A 17062-nucleotide genomic window follows, 5' to 3' on the forward strand; every position below is an offset into this window, starting at 1 on the left:
TGCAGGCTGGCGCACTGGGAGCTGAGCGGCAAACACAATAAACACTAAAGCAACAAAACCAAATGAACCCAATCTGCACCCCAACACAGAAAAACACCCAAACCAATACCGGTGCACCTGTGACCAGATGCAGACGCTGACTGCAGCACTCGAATGGAAGAAAACTTCAAATGAGCAAATAAGCAACTTTTGATCGAGAAAATCCAGATAAACACAGAAGGAGCACTGTCACTACTCTGTAAAGCCTGTGTGCAGGAGTGATCTCAGGAGGGTGAGCGAAGGTTACAGACATGTGCTTCACGGGTTTCCTGCCAGCTCAGCTGCTCTCTTTCTGATTGGCCAGTCGTACCTGAAACTAAGTATCCCCCCCGGCTGCAACACATTTCATTGACCGGGGCTCAAGCTGTGCTCGGCTCACACTGAGATGAGCTGGCTGCTGAAATTGGTTCACACAAATAAAAAGTACTCAATATACCCGGAATAGGCAATTTATTTTGGCAGAGGCAAAAGTTGACTTCAGTTTTTTTTGCTCAATAAGTACTCGAACATCCAAAATCTAGATTAAAGAAAAGATTATAATCAGCAGCAATCTTGTTTCCACTTGTTTCTGGGTAAAAAATGTTAGCTCTGCAAGCCAAAGGCCCACAAGCAAAAACTTCAAACTGTGTAGAAAATAAAGCGGGCAGCATTGCTGCTGTATTTCATGCATCACTTAAACACATTCTCATGCTTTCTGAACTGTTAAGCCAAATCTTTAATGCAGGAACGACAGTTTAGAATTTTAAGTGGGTGAAATGTTGATAATAGTAACTTATAATTAAAGAATCAACGTATCTTCATCAGATGCAGTGATGCTTAAAGCACATAGAAAGTTAAAGTCTGGGATGGAAAAAAAACTAAACAAAAAGGGTGAGGAGGTAACCGAAACGAAAGGTGCAGGTCAAGCCCCCACTTAACTGAGCTGACTGAATGAAGCGTGTGTTCAGAAATCCTGTGGGATGGCTGACGGCGTGGGGCTGACTGCACTGCCCCGCAACACAGATCCCAAACCAATAACAGGCCTCATTTCCCCCCTCCTGTCTCAGAGGATCAGCCTCCGGGGTCAGAGGGGCGCGATGCTGTATATTCAGCCCCAGCAGGAAGGAGGCGTGCTGGGCCGCGACCTGCCGGATGACGCACTCCTGCCTCGGTGTTGCAGACTGGAAGATGCTCTGTTCCGTGGGGAGGGCACGGCCTCGGAGCAGGAAGCGACACTTGAGCCGAGCGGCCTCGGAGACTTTACAGAAGCATCACCGGGTCCTTTTAGGCCACGTCTTCCAGTGTCCCACTGACACATTTACTCACATTTCAGTCCCTCATAAAGCTTCTCCTGGGATTTAACAACAAACTAACAGAGGCTTCACTTATCTCAATACTAATTTTCATAAAAAATGAGTTCTTGGTGCTTGAAGCTGCTCTGATCTGCATCAGTTTGTTTCCCTGCATCAACACATCTAATCCATGCAAATAAGTCAGTGTTCAATTCACATGCTTTCATGAACGAGCTGTATGTGAGTTTCAAGTTTCAACATATTTGCCACCGAGTCATTGAGGATATCTATCAAAGAAATGAAAATGGACCTTTAGAATAGATAATGATCTGAAGGGAAAAAAAAAAAAAAAAAAAAAATCCACAGCTTAAAAATGAAGAGTGAGGATCTTAAAATCCTGAAAGAAAAAAAATCCACCTGAATTTAAATCATGCTGCTGAGGATACTTGAGATGGCACATCAAAGGAAATTTTGAATTAGGTTAGATAATGGAGTAGCTGAATATTTCAGTGAGGCGATTCTCCTGAGTGCTGCCAAATTGTTCCGAAGAAAGGCTGCAGACCCTTCCTCCAATCTCTGATTCACCAAACCACCACAGTGAAGCAGGACTGGCAGACGCCCTCACCGACATACAGGACCAGGAGACGGCTGTTTAAGAATCATCCTGAGAACTAGTTTGATTTGTAGACTCAAAGGTGATTTTCTGGTTAAAACAGGTTCAAAGAGTTCAAACTGCACATAATGGAAACAAAACCTTGGCCTCGATGTCTGACCACATATCCTCGAGTTCCAGAGTTTGTGCCTGTTTCACAAAACCCGAGGTCATGCTAACCTCCGATTGTTACAATCTAATCTTTCACACTCAAATTAGGACATGCATGCCAAAATGGAAGAAGTTTCCTGCATGAGGAGTGAGCACACAAAACCCTCACATCAATCCAAATGGATCATTTATTAACAAACATTATGATACAAACAGGTAACAAACAACGAATCGACTTATATCTGACCGTCTTACACGATCAGGCACAAAATTACCTTAATTTACATTTGCATTCACTTTTCATGGCCATAAGAAACCTGAGCTTGGTTTAAAAAAAAGAAAGGAGTTAGGGACTGCGTGCCATACAAATGAATGTCGCTCGATGAATAGGAAGCATTATAAAAAGTCCAGAGTATAAATAGTGTATGTACACGAGCTGGGGAAAATTCCTTCAAATCCAAAATCTAAGTATCAACACAGGCAGGAAGAACTCATGTGTACACTTCGATGTGATAATCCAGTTTTTTTAGTTCATCCTCTGAACCTTCTGCTGGTCATGAAGCTGAAATGTAGACAGAAAAACTGACCAACAGCATCACAATACCTAAACACAAAGAAAAATTGGATAGCGTCGTGTTGTGTCGGAGGATTCTGCGCTCGGGCAGTCATCTCGGCCACAGGTCGGAGGTCGGGGGGTCGGCGTGCGGCGGGCACTAGGAGGGGGCGTCCTCTCCGTGTATGGCCTTATACTTGGCCATGTCCTCGGGGAAAACTTTGCTGAGCTCGGAGATTAAAAGGCTTTTGAATTTCTGCAATGAAAAGCAAAATGTTGATTTACTAATTGTTCATTTTGTTTCTGAGCTTCTGTGTTTATGCAGGAGGACAAAGCATTTAATAAGCAGTTTCCCCTGCTTTCTGAGCCCAAGGACTTCTTATCCACCATCCACAAGCAGAAATTTTAATTATGAGCATTTAATCAGTCGGTGTTTTGTTTTGAGGCGGCCCTGACGTTATCTCTTACCGTCATGGTGTCTATCTTCCCTTTGACCTGCTCATTTCTCGCCAAGGCTCGCTCCAGACACTCCTTGGTATACAGCTGTGGGTTTCGGCCTTGATCAATGTATCTGCAGACACGAGGAACAATGTCAGACAATGACGCGGTGAAGCTATTAGGCCCAGATAAATCCTCATAATCAGTCAGATAGCACTTGTAGCAACTTAAACAGGATAAGACAGAGGTGAATGAGTCCATTTCACGCTGTGAAGCGGAGTAAAGAAATGTGACATTCTGAGTTCAAGAACTCCATCTATAAAGCTCATAATGACCTGACTCGACCTGATTCTGAGCAAAGACATATCCCCATTTATGCTTGCACTTCAGCAGCAGTTCTCTGGTATAAGCCAATTCAGGTAAAAAAAAAAATAAAAAAAATACTGTATTTTATTCCGGTTAACCAAAATATGTAATTTGTTACATCCACTATGAAGCTGAGCATCAATTCAGATCAAATATAACTGACTTTACCGTTATGGTGGGTCCACCAGAGGAGAATTGGTAAGAAAGGATTTCAAGGTATCTCTCCATCAGAACAGAAAATGATCTTGTGCAAACAAAGCAGACAGAGAGCTCGTCTCATCCCCTATGTGATCTGTGCTGCATCCACAATACAGTTAAGGAACACCTTTCCAAGCACGTTCATCCACGAGGTATGGATGTTCCAGTGTCACAGAACTTTGTCATAATCACCATTGCCACTTTTGCACAATATCCATCCATCTAATCCATCCAGATTATCGCTATAAGCAGTTATAGACTGAAATCGACAATAATATTTTTAAATTTGGATGTTGAGTAACTGAAACAAAAAATATGTACAGGTACGGAAAAAACTTGCAAACTCCCCATAGAAATGCTCTGAGCCAGAACTGAATCCAGATGTTCTCCTTAAAAACTCATAAAAACTGAAAGATGTGCAACTTATCCACATCCTACATTCTGTGCATATCAAAGCGAAGAAATGGTGCATTATTTATTAGTCCTGATTAATATAACATGATGTAGATAACATGATAGAATAACACTAAACCTAACTGCACAAATGAAAAGTGTAGAACTCCGGTCCTCGAGGGCCAGCGTCTTGCATGTTTTGTTAATTTTGTGTTTGTTGGGTTTTTTTCAAATGTTTTATTTACATATACACCAGTCAGTGTATGTTCTCTTTAACAATAAACTGATGACCCTCACAAATGCTTCAGTGAGTTCAACATTCTGATTATTTCTTATATTTTGACATTATGAGTGTATAAAGAACAGGATCAAAAATAATCAGATCATCAGAGGTATAAATACGAATAAGCAGTCCTTTTGGGTGATAGGTGAGATCCACCAATTGGGCAGCGCAAATTATGGATAGAATTGGGGGACATTATATCTGAGGAAAAATTAAAAAATTCGCAAGAATGCGTAGATTGTGATTACTGCATGCTTCTAGTTTCTACTAGTAAAACGCGTTGCGCAACTAACTGATTCATTAATTTGCGCCGCACAATCGGTAGATCGCGCAAATCGCCCAGACGCGCTTCACATAACTTAAAACGTAAATGCACTGTAAACACAGATGAAGAGAAACATGAGGAAACAGTGAAGTCTGAAGCGGCAGGACTCACTCGAAGACCTCCAGCGGGACGTTGATCTCGTGAAGCTGCTGTCGACACTTCTCGATGTCCTGCAGTCCGGAGATCATGAAGTTTCTGAGCAGAAAAAACATCAGATCAGGTTATTTTGTTTGAATATTCGTGCTGAAAGGGTCTGCGGATGAAACTTGACTCACAGTTTCTGGTTGAGTCCGGCCTGGCTGCTCGGCTGGAAGTCACTAACGATGATTCCCAGCTGGCGGATGTTCTCTATGAACTTCTCCAGGTGCTCCTCGAGGTTGTCGAACTTTTCTGCCATTTTATCTCAGCAGAAATTATTAAATTAAGTCCTTTCTGTTTAGAATAATCTTTTTTTGTGACAGAAGTGCTGTTTACTGTTCGCTACTGAGGCTGCTTTAGCACCGAGACGTTTTACGGCAACATGACAGCCAATCACTGCGGGTGTTGCCTGTTACCAAAGCAACGGACCTCTGACGTAGGCCGTAACGTGACGCCGACAGCGTCAAAGTGTCGTGCAGCTATAGTCTTTGCAAAGGAAACGAATAGAAACGAATAGAAACGAATAGAAACGAATAGAAACGAATAGAATAGAATAGAATAGAATAGAATAGAATAGAATAAAGTATTTGTTATATCAAGAGGGAATTTATTTATGAGTTGCTCCACAAAGAACAGGACACCCAAAACAAATGCAAAAGAAATTTAATTTTAAAAAAGAAACAATATATTAAAGAAGTAATAATAAATAATCATATGTACACACTGATATAAGCAAAGAAAGGATTAAATCAACAGAAAACACTGGCCTCCCATGGTTCTGTGCACTGCACTTGGGTTACTGTAAGTTTGTTACTTTAAGTCCAAGAGTATTTTATTCAAACCCTCCTAGTATTTCTGTGATTACAGGCTTTTTAAAATCTGAAGTGTCTAGGCCAAAATTTTTCCAGCAGTGTTTTTATGCTGTCTGTCTCTTATGAAAACTTTAAGGTATATTTTTCTGAATTTCTATTCAAACCATGAATATGTGTCTCCACATTAATATATTTTATTTTCCACTCATCTGATCGAATAAGATTCAGTGAAACCTGTTCAAGAGTTTAGTTTCAGAAGGCCAGGTTGTCGTAAAAATGTATTTACATGTGTCATTGAATAATCAGTCAGACAGACCAGCTCATCCAGAATCCTCAGCAGCACAAAGAGGGTGGAGCACACTCCACTTTAGCGTCAACCTCTGCACTGGCTGCCTGTGTGTCAAAGGATTCACCTCAAAACCATACTTCTTGTCTATAAAGTAAGTAAAGTTTATCTATAAAGTAATTTTCACAGATAAAATCACAAAGTGCTATACAGAACAATGTTACATACATATCATACGTTTCTCTGGTGAAATATTCCGCTAAAATCTTCCCTAAATAAAAGTGTCTTTAAGTCTTTTTGAAGTCTTTTGTCTTTTTGAGTCCACAGACTCAGAGCGACAATAGGCTTTGAAAGCTCCTGGGCCTAAAAACATCTCAAAGTTATTGGTAGAATATGAAACTTCCGGACCCCTGCGGTCCCCCGGAAGAAGTTTACTCAGTGTTAAAAGAAACAAGGTAAAGCAACTTTTAGGTTCAACACAACAAACTCCCCGAACACCAGAGGACTGCTGACTCATTCACTTCTTTGAAATCAGGCCTTGAAACTTTATTTGCTCAGATTTTCTATTAAACAATAGATTTAACAAATTTAATTTAATTTCTTCTTAAAGCTTTAACTCCATTTATTATACCTTTCTTAATCACTTTGTTTTAATGTGTTTCCTTTATTTCCTTGTAAAGTGCTGTAAATGGCTTGTGCTTGAAATAAATCTGCCTCGCTTAACCATCAATCAATCTTCTGTATCACTTTATCCAACTCAGGGTCGTTGTTTATTGTCTAATATTTATGTCACTGATGGATTTCATTACTTTTGTGTAATGTATGAATCTGTTTGTCTGCAGTTCTCATCAAGCTGCATGTTTCTGATCCACTCTTCCTGCCTACACTATGCCAGGCCTGGTTATTGTCCCTTTAAGCTCTGCCCACTCTTTCTTGCTCTCCCAGATCATCAAGCTGCTGAATCTCACAGCAGTTGTGTCAGATGTTTCAAATACATGTATTTCTTCTTCAGTGCTGCTGACATGGATCATATTGAGTTGTTGGATTTCTCTCCAGATCTACTGAAAGATCTCATCACGCAACACAGTGACTGCTCTAGATTTGGGTACATGAAACTCATTTGTGGCTGTTGTCATAACAGTGAAGAAGGTCGCATTCAGTGAAGGGCAACTTCGTTTTCTGTATAAACAGAAACTGAGACCGACCAGCTGTCATCCAGTGGGTTTCAATATAAGGGTAAAAATGTTGATTATTTTAACTAAAACGAATTGTGGATACTTCACTGTAATTTGATCTAAGTAAATCAAAATGGGTTAAAAAGTCTGTACAAAATGATAGGAGCTTTAACAGTTCCAAACTATATGGTAATGACACACATTTCAAATCGAATGGACATAACTAGCATGAAAGGAGCAGAAATAAGGAAATCTGGCATTAATGAGCACTTGGAGTGACATAAAGCATGTGCTGTGTTTATTAGAGGGGGGTGTAGAGGTGAAGGCCCCATGTGGTTCATGCCCCCTCATGTAATGGGGGAGGTGGGGTCATCCTCATTCAATTTTAAATCCCCTACATTTGATTTTGCCACTTTATTTATTCATTCTTTCATTCAGAGGACACCTACACAAGCTACTCACTCTCCAAAACTACCTAAATGAATGAACAGAGCCAGGTTGATATGGTGAGGGACACTCCATGTGGTTCACAGCCTCTGGGGGTGGAGTGTCTTTTTCTCAATGCAAATTGAATCAACTGGACTTGGTCATGTGTGCTTGAAGACATTCCTCTCCACATCCAAGGGGATTTATCAGTTCATGAACTGCTCCAGTTGATCCAGACAGTCATGATCAAATCCAGTGTGAATGATTTCAGTGGTTCAATTTGCATTGAGATGACTTCTACCTGAGCAAATGGGAATATGACGTGCTTTTGCACGATCAGCTCGAATAGTGGATGTTTCTGGGCTGCACATTCTACCAATACAAATTAGAATGCAATGTTCACAATCTGTGGATTGAGCAGGTTTATATTTGTGCAATCTGTCTGGACTAAAGGAAGTCCCTCTTATGTTGTTATGCATAAAAGCGTCTTCTTTTTTTTCCTTCTTAGAAATATGTGGCAGCTTTTGAATTTATTTTCCTGTCCTTTATTGTAATGGACTACAATGGAGGCAGGAATGCTGCTGCATAATTCACCTGGAATGCGCCCTCACCTCGGGGTTTTATTCTGAAGCGCAGTGCCGGTGAGGACGGACCGGCGGAGGAGGAGGAGGAGGAGGGAGGGAGGGAGGGAGGGAGGGAGGAAGGGAGAGGAGGAGGATTACCGGGGGCTGGCTCGTCCTCGGCTGCATTAAAGCAGGAGCTGCTGCAGCTGCACACACACACAGACACACACTCCTCCTTCTCGCCGCAGATCTCCTGGATGTTGAAGCTTGTTTCCTCTTTTTTCCCGTCTTTTTTTTTTACGCACGGCGCGACCGGTGTTTCATCCGTGTAAAGGAACAAAAACACGGACATAAAATAGGGAGCCTCGTCAGTCCACGGTAAGATCGGATTTCTGGTGTTGGGTCTGGCTGTGTGGGCAGGAGAACACGATAAAGGAAAATCCATTATGTTCTTGTAATAAAATGTAGCGATCTAACACAGACCTCGTTGTGTATTTACGGATTTTCCCTTCTTGATTCATTAACGTGTCATCTCTGCTAAGCGCAGATCTATCAGGATTTTACATTTCCATCACATACAGCTACATCTATGCGTTATCCGTGATCATATAGGACTCTAATGCGTTCATTGCGTTATATTGTGGCTCGTTTTGCGTCATAGCGCGCCTGTATCAGTCCATCCTGGAGGCGACGTTTCTTGTTTTTCTTCTCCTGCGGTGTATTTGTTAGTTTTCTCTACCTAAAACGTATTCCTTCTGTAGAGATCACCTCAGTGCTTCTGCGTAACGCAGCGTCCTATCATTGAACAACTGCAGTCATGATGTCCGTCCACTAGAATAAAAAGAAAAAAAAAAAAAGAAAAAATGACGGGATGCCGCCGATCTGTCTTGTTCTGTCCTTGTCTGTATTCACCCCAAAACTCGTATTTATTGTCTGTCTGCTGTGCTGTTCTTGCTTCCAGAGTCGAGATGCTGCACTGAGGAGAAAAGCGCGCAGGCTCCCCCGGTTGTGTTCGTCCTGAGGCTGCAGTGATCGGAGGGGGGATTGCGCTAGAACAAGGTTAATAATCGGCATCGATAAAGGTCGTGTCTGCGAGCGGGACCGGACTCGGAGGACAAGGGGAAAAAAAAGGGTGAATCTCGCCCCTGCGCGGGGGGATCGGCGGAGAAATATAAGTCTATAAAAAATTATGGCCACCCTACTGCGGAAGATCGGTCTGATCCGTCTGCACGACCGAGACACCGAGGACCCGAAGCACCACCAGGGCTCGTTAAAGGGGACCAAGGGGAACCAGAAGAACAACGCCAACAAGCACTGTCAGACCGCCAACGAAGCCAACATCCTGAGCACCCCGGAGATTAAGGCGAGGAAGCTGGACCAGCACGGCAAGGACAAGCCGTCCGGCAAGGATAAGCAGGGCAAGGATGCGAAGGAGAAGCAGCAGACGGGAGGAGGACTAGGAGGAGGAGGAGGAGGAGGAGGAGGAGGCGGAGGAGGAGGTGGAGGAGGCAGCAAAGGGACCAGCGCCTCCTCCATACCGCCGCTGGCGCCTCACCGGCAACACTGCACCCAGGTGCGGACGCGCAGGTTGATGAAGGAGCTACAGGAGATCCGGAGGTTAGGGGACAACTTCATCACGGTGGAGCTGGTGGAGGACAACCTGTACGACTGGAACGTCAAGCTGCACCAGGTGGACAAGGACTCCGCCCTCTGGCAGGACATGAAGGAGACCAGCACCGAGTTCATCCTGCTCAACGTCACCTTTCCCGACAATTTCCCCTTTTCGCCGCCGTTCATGCGCGTGCTGACGCCCCGCCTGGAGAACGGCTACGTGCTGGACGGCGGCGCCATATGCATGGAGCTGTTGACCCCCCGCGGATGGTCCAGCGCCTACACGGTGGAGGCGGTCATGAGGCAGTTTGCCGCCAGCCTCGTAAAAGGACAGGTGAGGAGAGGGATGCCATCACTCCCCGGCCGTTACTCATCCACACTGCATTTATTCTGCAGCCATGACACGCGCTGGATGGGTCCATGCGTCATGCGTGGTTAACGCGTAAATCCACTTTTACGCACATGACACATGTCCACCCTGGCGCGGGGTGCGTGAAGCATTACATGTTTTACTACAGCTTTACCAACAGTCCATCTCAGATGCAAATCAGCTACATTTTAATGTTGGATCATGGGTAAATGTTTGGCACTAAGATTCCCAACACCAAAGCTACCGTGTGTCCAAAAGGATTACAAGCCTGTCTTTTTGTTTTGATAGAGGAATACCAGTACACTGCAACCGTGTGTGTGTAAATAACATGTCTGCTTCGTGCTTGGAGGCTTTTTATAGCTTCCTCTGTCACTCAGTGTGTTGTGAATACTACACTATAACATCTCCCCTCTCCTGCTGAGAGCTAACTCCACCAGTGTGAATATTATTAATCTTTATGTGACTTTACGGCAGCCATTTCATGCAGTGCAACCCTCGGTATCTTCTCTGTGCCGGCTCCTCACTGCAGTCCTGCCTTGCTCTGCTTTTATCACCTCCATAAATCAGCATCCTTTGACAACAAAGACCTGCTGCGAAGATCCCCCAGCATGCTCTATCGCAGCCTCACAGTATCTGTGCTCCTATCAGATTGTTGCAAAAATAATAATTCTACACATAATGTTGGCTGGAGAGACAGATGGGTAACCAGAGACAGCAGGTAGTCCACCTATAGGCCCCAGTGACTTAGGCTGCTGGGATTATGTAATCCTGTCAAATCTGTTTTTCACATCCTCTGTGCACTGCAGCAGCAGCAGCAGCAGCTATGCAATTCCCCTGAAAATGGCAGCATACTCTAAATGCAATCCAGACTGTAATCGTTTAAACTCCGAGGAGATTTTCTCCTCCCGTCCAAAGAGGAATCGTTTTTCCCCTCATGTGTTCTTTTTTTTTCTTCTGTTGTGCATCGTGTTCCAGTCGTCTCATCTGCTGTGGAGGCTGCTGCTGTCTCTGCCTTTTGACATCAGCAGTGTGACGGCGGCGTCATTATGTAAACCGTCACTTGGCTTTTCCCGTCCGTCCTCCTCCCCCTCCTCCCCCCCCCCCGAAAACTCGCCGTGCTTTTTTTGTCTTTGATGATATAACAGAATATTATTTCCAAGTCATCTGTAGTCATCAGGCATCTGTCACGGAGAGAGGTCATGCAAAAAAACTGCTCCCACATTAGAGACAGAGAGGAGAACAAGTGTGTGTGTGTGTGTGTGTGTGTGTGTGTGTGTGTGTGTGTGTGTGTTCATGTTGATCTGCTGTTTGAGGAGACGAGCTCACGGCTCTGCAGTGTTCCCTCATTATGGTGCAGTGTCTTGCTTCCCCCGGATTGCTAATGGAAACAATATTGATTAATTATTCCTGTCTGTGTGTGCGTGGGAATCTCTTTATCTCTGTTTGCCTCTTGTCCTCATTTTCTGGCCCATGCACCGGTGACAACAAGACACATCACACACACACACACACACACCTCTATATATACAGCTAAACACACAGAATATATTTATTCGTCCTTGGCCGGAGGTTCTGCATGACAATGGTCGATGTGGCTCGTTTAGAGTCTCTCGTCCTATTTTTAGTGTGAGAGGATACATGTGGCGACGCGGCGCTGAGCCGGGAGTCAACAGAGCCACACGTGTCTCCACCTGCAGATGCGGGGAAGCACAGCGCCGCACGAGCCGTGACGCTGTGACATTTAGAAATGTCTGTAGCCCCAAACTCCTAACTCTCACTTCCAGGACCAGTGGTGTTAGTAATACGCTGGCTTTTGTCTGGCATGTCACATTTGATTTTGTGTTTGATCTGTGCCGTTGTGGTGTCGGTGATGCAGCAGAGATCTGATGTGACATCTGAGGAAACTCCTTTGACTAAAGATGTGGATTTCTTTATCTCTGAAAAGGTGTGTATGGCCTTTGCGTGTTCCCCAAAACATGCGTTAGAGATTAAATGTTGAATTTAAACCATCAGTGGGCGTGCGATACACGCAGGACCCTACAAACTACAAATCTTTAGGATGAAAATGAAAAACCGTTGCTGCATTCATGGCATACAAATCAAAGAGTCTGCTTCCCTTTGAGGCTTCGTCTCATTCCTAATAAAATACGACTTTGATTTTCAATGTAATCGTCCAACAAAAGTGGAAAAAAGTCAAGTTACTGTGAATGCTGTCTGAAATTACTGACTGAGCAATGCAGTACCTACGTAGTTATGGCAGATATACCCATTTCTTTCTGGAATAGATTAAATTGAATTGCTAAAATGAAGCTGGAGCAGGTCGTTTAATTCAGTAAAAGTTCTTTGTTCGTTTGTTAAAACACTTTTCACACCCAGGGAGTGATTTACCAATAAAAAAAGGCCCGAACAATAGAAAATAGTCTGCGGCAGCAGCAGCTTGGGGTGAAACCCGAGAGAGTGCTTCAACTGGAATGAAAATCCCACCTCAGCTCAAAGCATCATGCTTTTATTCCTCGGTGTTGTTTCTGGAACATATGAAATCATACATCGCCCATAAAGCAGCAGATTGGAGCCGGCGTCTAATAATTCTGAGATCTCAAGCTTCACTTCGAAAATCGAAGTAATCCTGATCACATGGTCAGATATTTTTAAGTAGGAAAATGCGCAAACATGGGAAAATTCTTCTCACGAGCTTCATGGTAACGGTGTGATTGTGACTTCTGTTTAGTGTTGCAAGTTGGGAGTTCCTCTTTTTGGAACTCCCAACTTGCAACACTAAAGAGGACCTTGAGTGTTGAAACCAGCTAACAGAAAAGGAGCAGCGTTGGTCTTGAACCTCCAATGACCCCGGTGGTGGCGGCGGCGGCGGCGGTCCCACGGGGCTCCCCTCGCTGATCTGATGAGGGCGACGACGATGACATCGATCCCTGTTTGTTTATACTGACCCCGTTAAGCACATGTCTGCGTTATGCAATCCCTACAATCCCTCCCTCCGCCACCACCATCGCCACCTCGGAGCTGCTTCCCAACATGCACTGGGGCCTCGCCTAGCTCTGCCCATTGACTGATCTCCATTCACACGATTACCCAGCAGCCACTCTATAAGAGTGTGTCCCTCTCAGCGAGCGAGCGCTTAGCTGAAATAGATAAACACTGACATGGCACCGGAGCTCGCACGGCTTAGCCGTGCACATGCCCGTGCACGACACACACACACACACACACACACACACACACAGCTTTTCCAGTCGTTCCTTTCAGTCACAAGCATCTCTGGATGCGTCACGCTGATGCACCCTTGCATCTGAATGCTCAATTTCCCCTTTTTCTGTGCGCTGGTTGGGACGTTTTGCACGGGGTTGTACATCAATACACAGTTACGCAACAGAATTCACAAACGGTTCCTCCCGCCATCAATCCTCGTGACGATCGCACCTCTTTAACGGCGGCCAATCGTCGTAAAGACAGGAAGCCCGCCATTTTGGAGCGTTGACAGCAACCATATGGTGTTTGTATGTGAAGATATGCACGGATGATGGAGTGGTGTGTGATTCGAAAAGGGAATAATGTGGGTCCGTGTGTGTGTTGGCGTATAATCTGTATTCAGGCCTGCGGCTGCAACAGGAGCGGCCTGGCGGGTTTCAGGGAGCGCTGTTTCCAGTGACACCCTGTCGGTTTGTTTTACGTTGTTGTGGGACGCGTGGTGGATCAGCTGTTTTAAAGAGGAGAGGTGAGGAGGGGCTTAAAGTGCTTCTCTAAAGGAGAGAAACAGCAAGAGGGTCCCCCGAGCAGCGCCGCACATAATGTCTTTCTGAATGAGTCACTGTGTGAGTCACGCATTCTGCTTTGAAAACAAGAGAAAAAAAATAATCCACCAGGAAGTTTCTTCTTCTTCTTCCCAACACTGATCAGCTGAAAAAAGTCTCTGTTTGCACATTTTTGGTTTGATTTCATTACAAGATACAAGTCACTTTGATGGATGTGTGTAGCTGTAATTGATTGAGTGACACGAAGGGAAATAATCGGACAAGCTCTTCAGAGTGTGTGTGTGTGTCTGTGTGTGTGTGTGTGTGTGAAAGCCCTGCAGTGAAATGAGGCCACTGTCGCTACAGGAATGGAAACTGTAACCCTAATCTCCAGATCATTCAATGTTATCACCTCATCCTCCTTTATCCCCTCCCTTCACTTTTCACCCAAAATAGCCCGAGCGAGTGCGTAACAGGACTTTATAGCGATCCTGCATCACACGGTGTGGAAGCTGGGACTCTGACGAGACGGATCTGACCACAGAGCAGACCTGCTGTCATCAAAATCATCACTTTGTCAGGGGATGTGAAAGAACTTTCCACAGTTTGGATGGAACTCCTCCAAATGATGTGGTGAATTAGATGTAATAAGAAAGATTATAAGCTGTCTGCTCTGTTCCTCTTCTTAATCGCTAATTGAGATTTGTCTCTTCGGATGCCTTCAAAGCAATATTGAATAAATCAGAATATCCAACGGATATTCCAAATTGGTCATTTTTATTGTTTTTTTCTGAAAAAAAGAAATTCTTTTTAGACAAATTATAAAGATGTCTGGTATTTGTAACTGAAGAAACTGCTGGAGAATCGTCCTAAAGCAAGTTAAGATCCACTGAATTGAGTTTTGGGTAAAATTTGCAAATCCATGTCTATTTTATCCAACAATTTGAAATCAAGCATCTGATATATATACGAGCCTCCATGTATTCGCCATTGTTAAAGTTTATAGCATATCATTCTCTGCACGTTTGTTTGTGGTTTTATTGCAAAAAAAAAAAAAACGTGGCCTAGCATGTGAACCACAGCATTTGCAACGTTTCCCCCATTTCCATGTAAACAGATATCATTTTCAAAACGTTGCCCTGTAAACACGAAACTTCTCTGAAACAATGCAATTTTTATTTGAAACTTGCACAGAGCCTTCAGGAAGTTAAAGGGATATGTTAACCCGTACTAAACCAGGACGCTAAATGCTAACCTGTGGTATTGTGTGGTGCAGAGTGACTCGCATGTCAGGAGAATTTTAGATTCAATGTGGTTGTTTCAAGTTTTAATAGTCTTGAGTAAAGTTTTGCTTCGCTGACAGAAATGTTAGTTACCAGGAAGAACCCTGGATTGGCAGATCTGAGAGATTGTTTAACTCTAATCTTTCATGCTGTTTGAAGAAACGGTCTGAATACGAATCATAGCCGTCCAGTTTTCCACATGTCGCGGCATTACTTAACAATCGCTGGCCTCTTTGGCCCCCCAACGGTGTGTAATGACCGCCTTTGCTTCCTTTCTGCTGGAAAGGTAAGCTGGGGCCACGCAGCGCTGGGACTGAGGCGCCGGCCGTGGATGTGTAATGATAGGAGCGCGCTTATCTGCACTGCACTGCAGCAGGAGCAGGAGTTCACAGCATCTATGGGAATTTCATTAGCATCGGTTGCAGCAGAGAGCCCCGGTGCCACTTTCTGCCTGCCAAGAGAGAGTTCTAGGTAGCGGGAAGTGGTGCAGTGCTCATCTTTAGCGGGACTGGGAGATTTACTGTGCAGTCGCAGCGGTCCGTCATGACCTTCGCCTCGTGACGTCGAGGTGATTTTACCTCACACGGGTATTCATCACGGCGCTGTCGTGGCTGTGCTGTCACTGCCGCCACATCTCCCAGCATTCTTTTCTCCTCTCTGTATTCATCTTCCTACGCAGTCTTCTTCAGGGAGGACTTAGCGCCGCCTGCAATGAAGGAATAAGCAGCTTTATCATCGCAGGCGACACCCACACCTTTCTTTTTTCTCGTTCTCCTTCACCCCCGTCATGTCATCTCATGTTTATTTTTAGATCAGTGAATGAGGGGCTCTGTAACATGTAAAAGACGGATGCTGTAATGCTTTTCAACATCATGTCCATTCAGGCTATATCTTTTCTGTCATGTTTACAACCTTTTCATCATTGTTTCGGACTGAAGCAGCTCTGGTTCTTCCACTTATCTCCTCGTTTCCCATCGCAGAGGAGAGTATATCTCCTCTTCTGATTGAATCTGACGTCTTAAAAGCCCTTTAGTCCGCCTTTAAACATTGATCTAATGGTGGTCAACCTGCATCCGGACCACTTGTCTCGTCAACATCCCCCATGAGGCCACACATTCGCCATCGCCGTCATGGTCTCGGTGCAGCAGAAAGGCTTTAAAGTCGCCCGAGAAATAGCTTGTAAATGCCTCTGACAGCCACCAGCAGGTTAACCCTCATTCTTTTGAGTTGAGACTGCATATCCAGATCAATCACTAACACTGAAAGATATTTCTCTTCTAATGGAGACAAATCAATGTTAACCTGCTTGGAAAAAAAAAAGTCAATTAGTGATTCAGCAGCATCTTATGGTGAAACCTCAAACTGCTGCTTCAGTTTCACCAGAGTTCAGAGTTCAGAGCGCTCACCCTGGGTTCGTGGGATTTGGTTGGAAGACTGATTTACAGTGGGTGTGGTTTATTGATGGCTATTGATGAAGCAGATCAATGCTGACCTGTTGATGAAGCCAAGTGTTTTTTGTTCTTTTTTTCATGATTTTTTTTCAATTTTTTGATGACTTTGCAGCTGTTTCTAACAGTACTGACAAGTTCATACATTCAAATAGGAGCTTCATCAACATGAGATGTTTTATACCGAGAGCGGTTTCCTGTCTGGATCAATCTTGTTTACGTGGCTTTCCTGAAAAATGTGTGGAGCTGTTTCATTAACGTGTCTGAAACACACTGCGGCTGCTGTGAATCAGGGGCGAACTGCAACTTCTACACAACTATTTCCAGCCTCACCAATTAACAGTGAACAATCATTCTTCCCTTTAATTGGCAATGTTCGATCAGACAAGCTTATTAGAAGCATTGAAATGATTCAGAGCTCAAACAACAGTTTATTCTACTTACAGCTTTTGAATTGTAGTTTATAAGGTTTCTCAGTTTCGACTGAAGATTTTTAACTATTGCTTGATTAAGATAAGACTGCTGCACATGTCTCTTTGGTGGGTATTTTTCATGATACAGTAGACACTAATCTA

The 17062-nt window shown here is 44.0% G+C and overlaps 2 protein-coding genes across 2 annotated transcripts in view; one reads left to right on the plus strand and one right to left on the minus strand.

Moving 5' to 3' along the window:
• Window positions 1-2238: 2238 nt before the first annotated feature.
• med10 (mediator complex subunit 10) lies at window positions 2239-5162 on the minus strand. Its single transcript, XM_030120347.1, has 4 exons — window positions 4905-5162; window positions 4741-4824; window positions 3095-3197; window positions 2239-2882 (listed from the first exon to the last, which is right to left on the minus strand). Exons 1-4 carry the CDS (start codon window positions 5024-5026, stop codon window positions 2787-2789), a joined length of 405 nt encoding a protein of 134 aa, XP_029976207.1. The 5' UTR covers window positions 5027-5162; the 3' UTR covers window positions 2239-2786.
• Window positions 5163-9504: 4342 nt separating this feature from the next.
• LOC115409258 (ubiquitin conjugating enzyme E2 QL1) overlaps window positions 9505-17062 on the plus strand; it is a 9010-nt gene continuing 1452 nt past the window's right edge. The window contains exon 1 of the mRNA XM_030120348.1: window positions 9505-9974. Within this exon, the coding sequence (XP_029976208.1) occupies window positions 9621-9974 (354 nt within the window). The 5' untranslated portion in view covers window positions 9505-9620. The remainder of the gene's footprint in view (window positions 9975-17062) is intronic.

Source organism: Salarias fasciatus, chromosome 22, assembly GCF_902148845.1.
Source record: "Salarias fasciatus chromosome 22, fSalaFa1.1, whole genome shotgun sequence".
NCBI lineage: Eukaryota > Metazoa > Chordata > Actinopteri > Blenniiformes > Blenniidae > Salarias > Salarias fasciatus.

What these genes read in the sequence shown, in the direction of transcription:
- med10 (XM_030120347.1), bottom strand. Translation starts at nt 5,026, where the DNA reads ATGGCAGAAAAGTTCGACAACCTCGAGGAGCACCTGGAGAAGTTCATA. An exon ending in GTCCCGCTGGAGGTCTTCGA is followed by an intron (nt 3,198 to 4,740) that starts GTGAGTCCTGCC and finishes TCGTGTCTGCAG; the next exon opens with ATACATTGATCAAGGCCGAA. An exon ending in GGAAGATAGACACCATGACG is followed by an intron (nt 2,883 to 3,094) that starts GTAAGAGATAAC and finishes TTTTCATTGCAG; the next exon opens with AAATTCAAAAGCCTTTTAAT.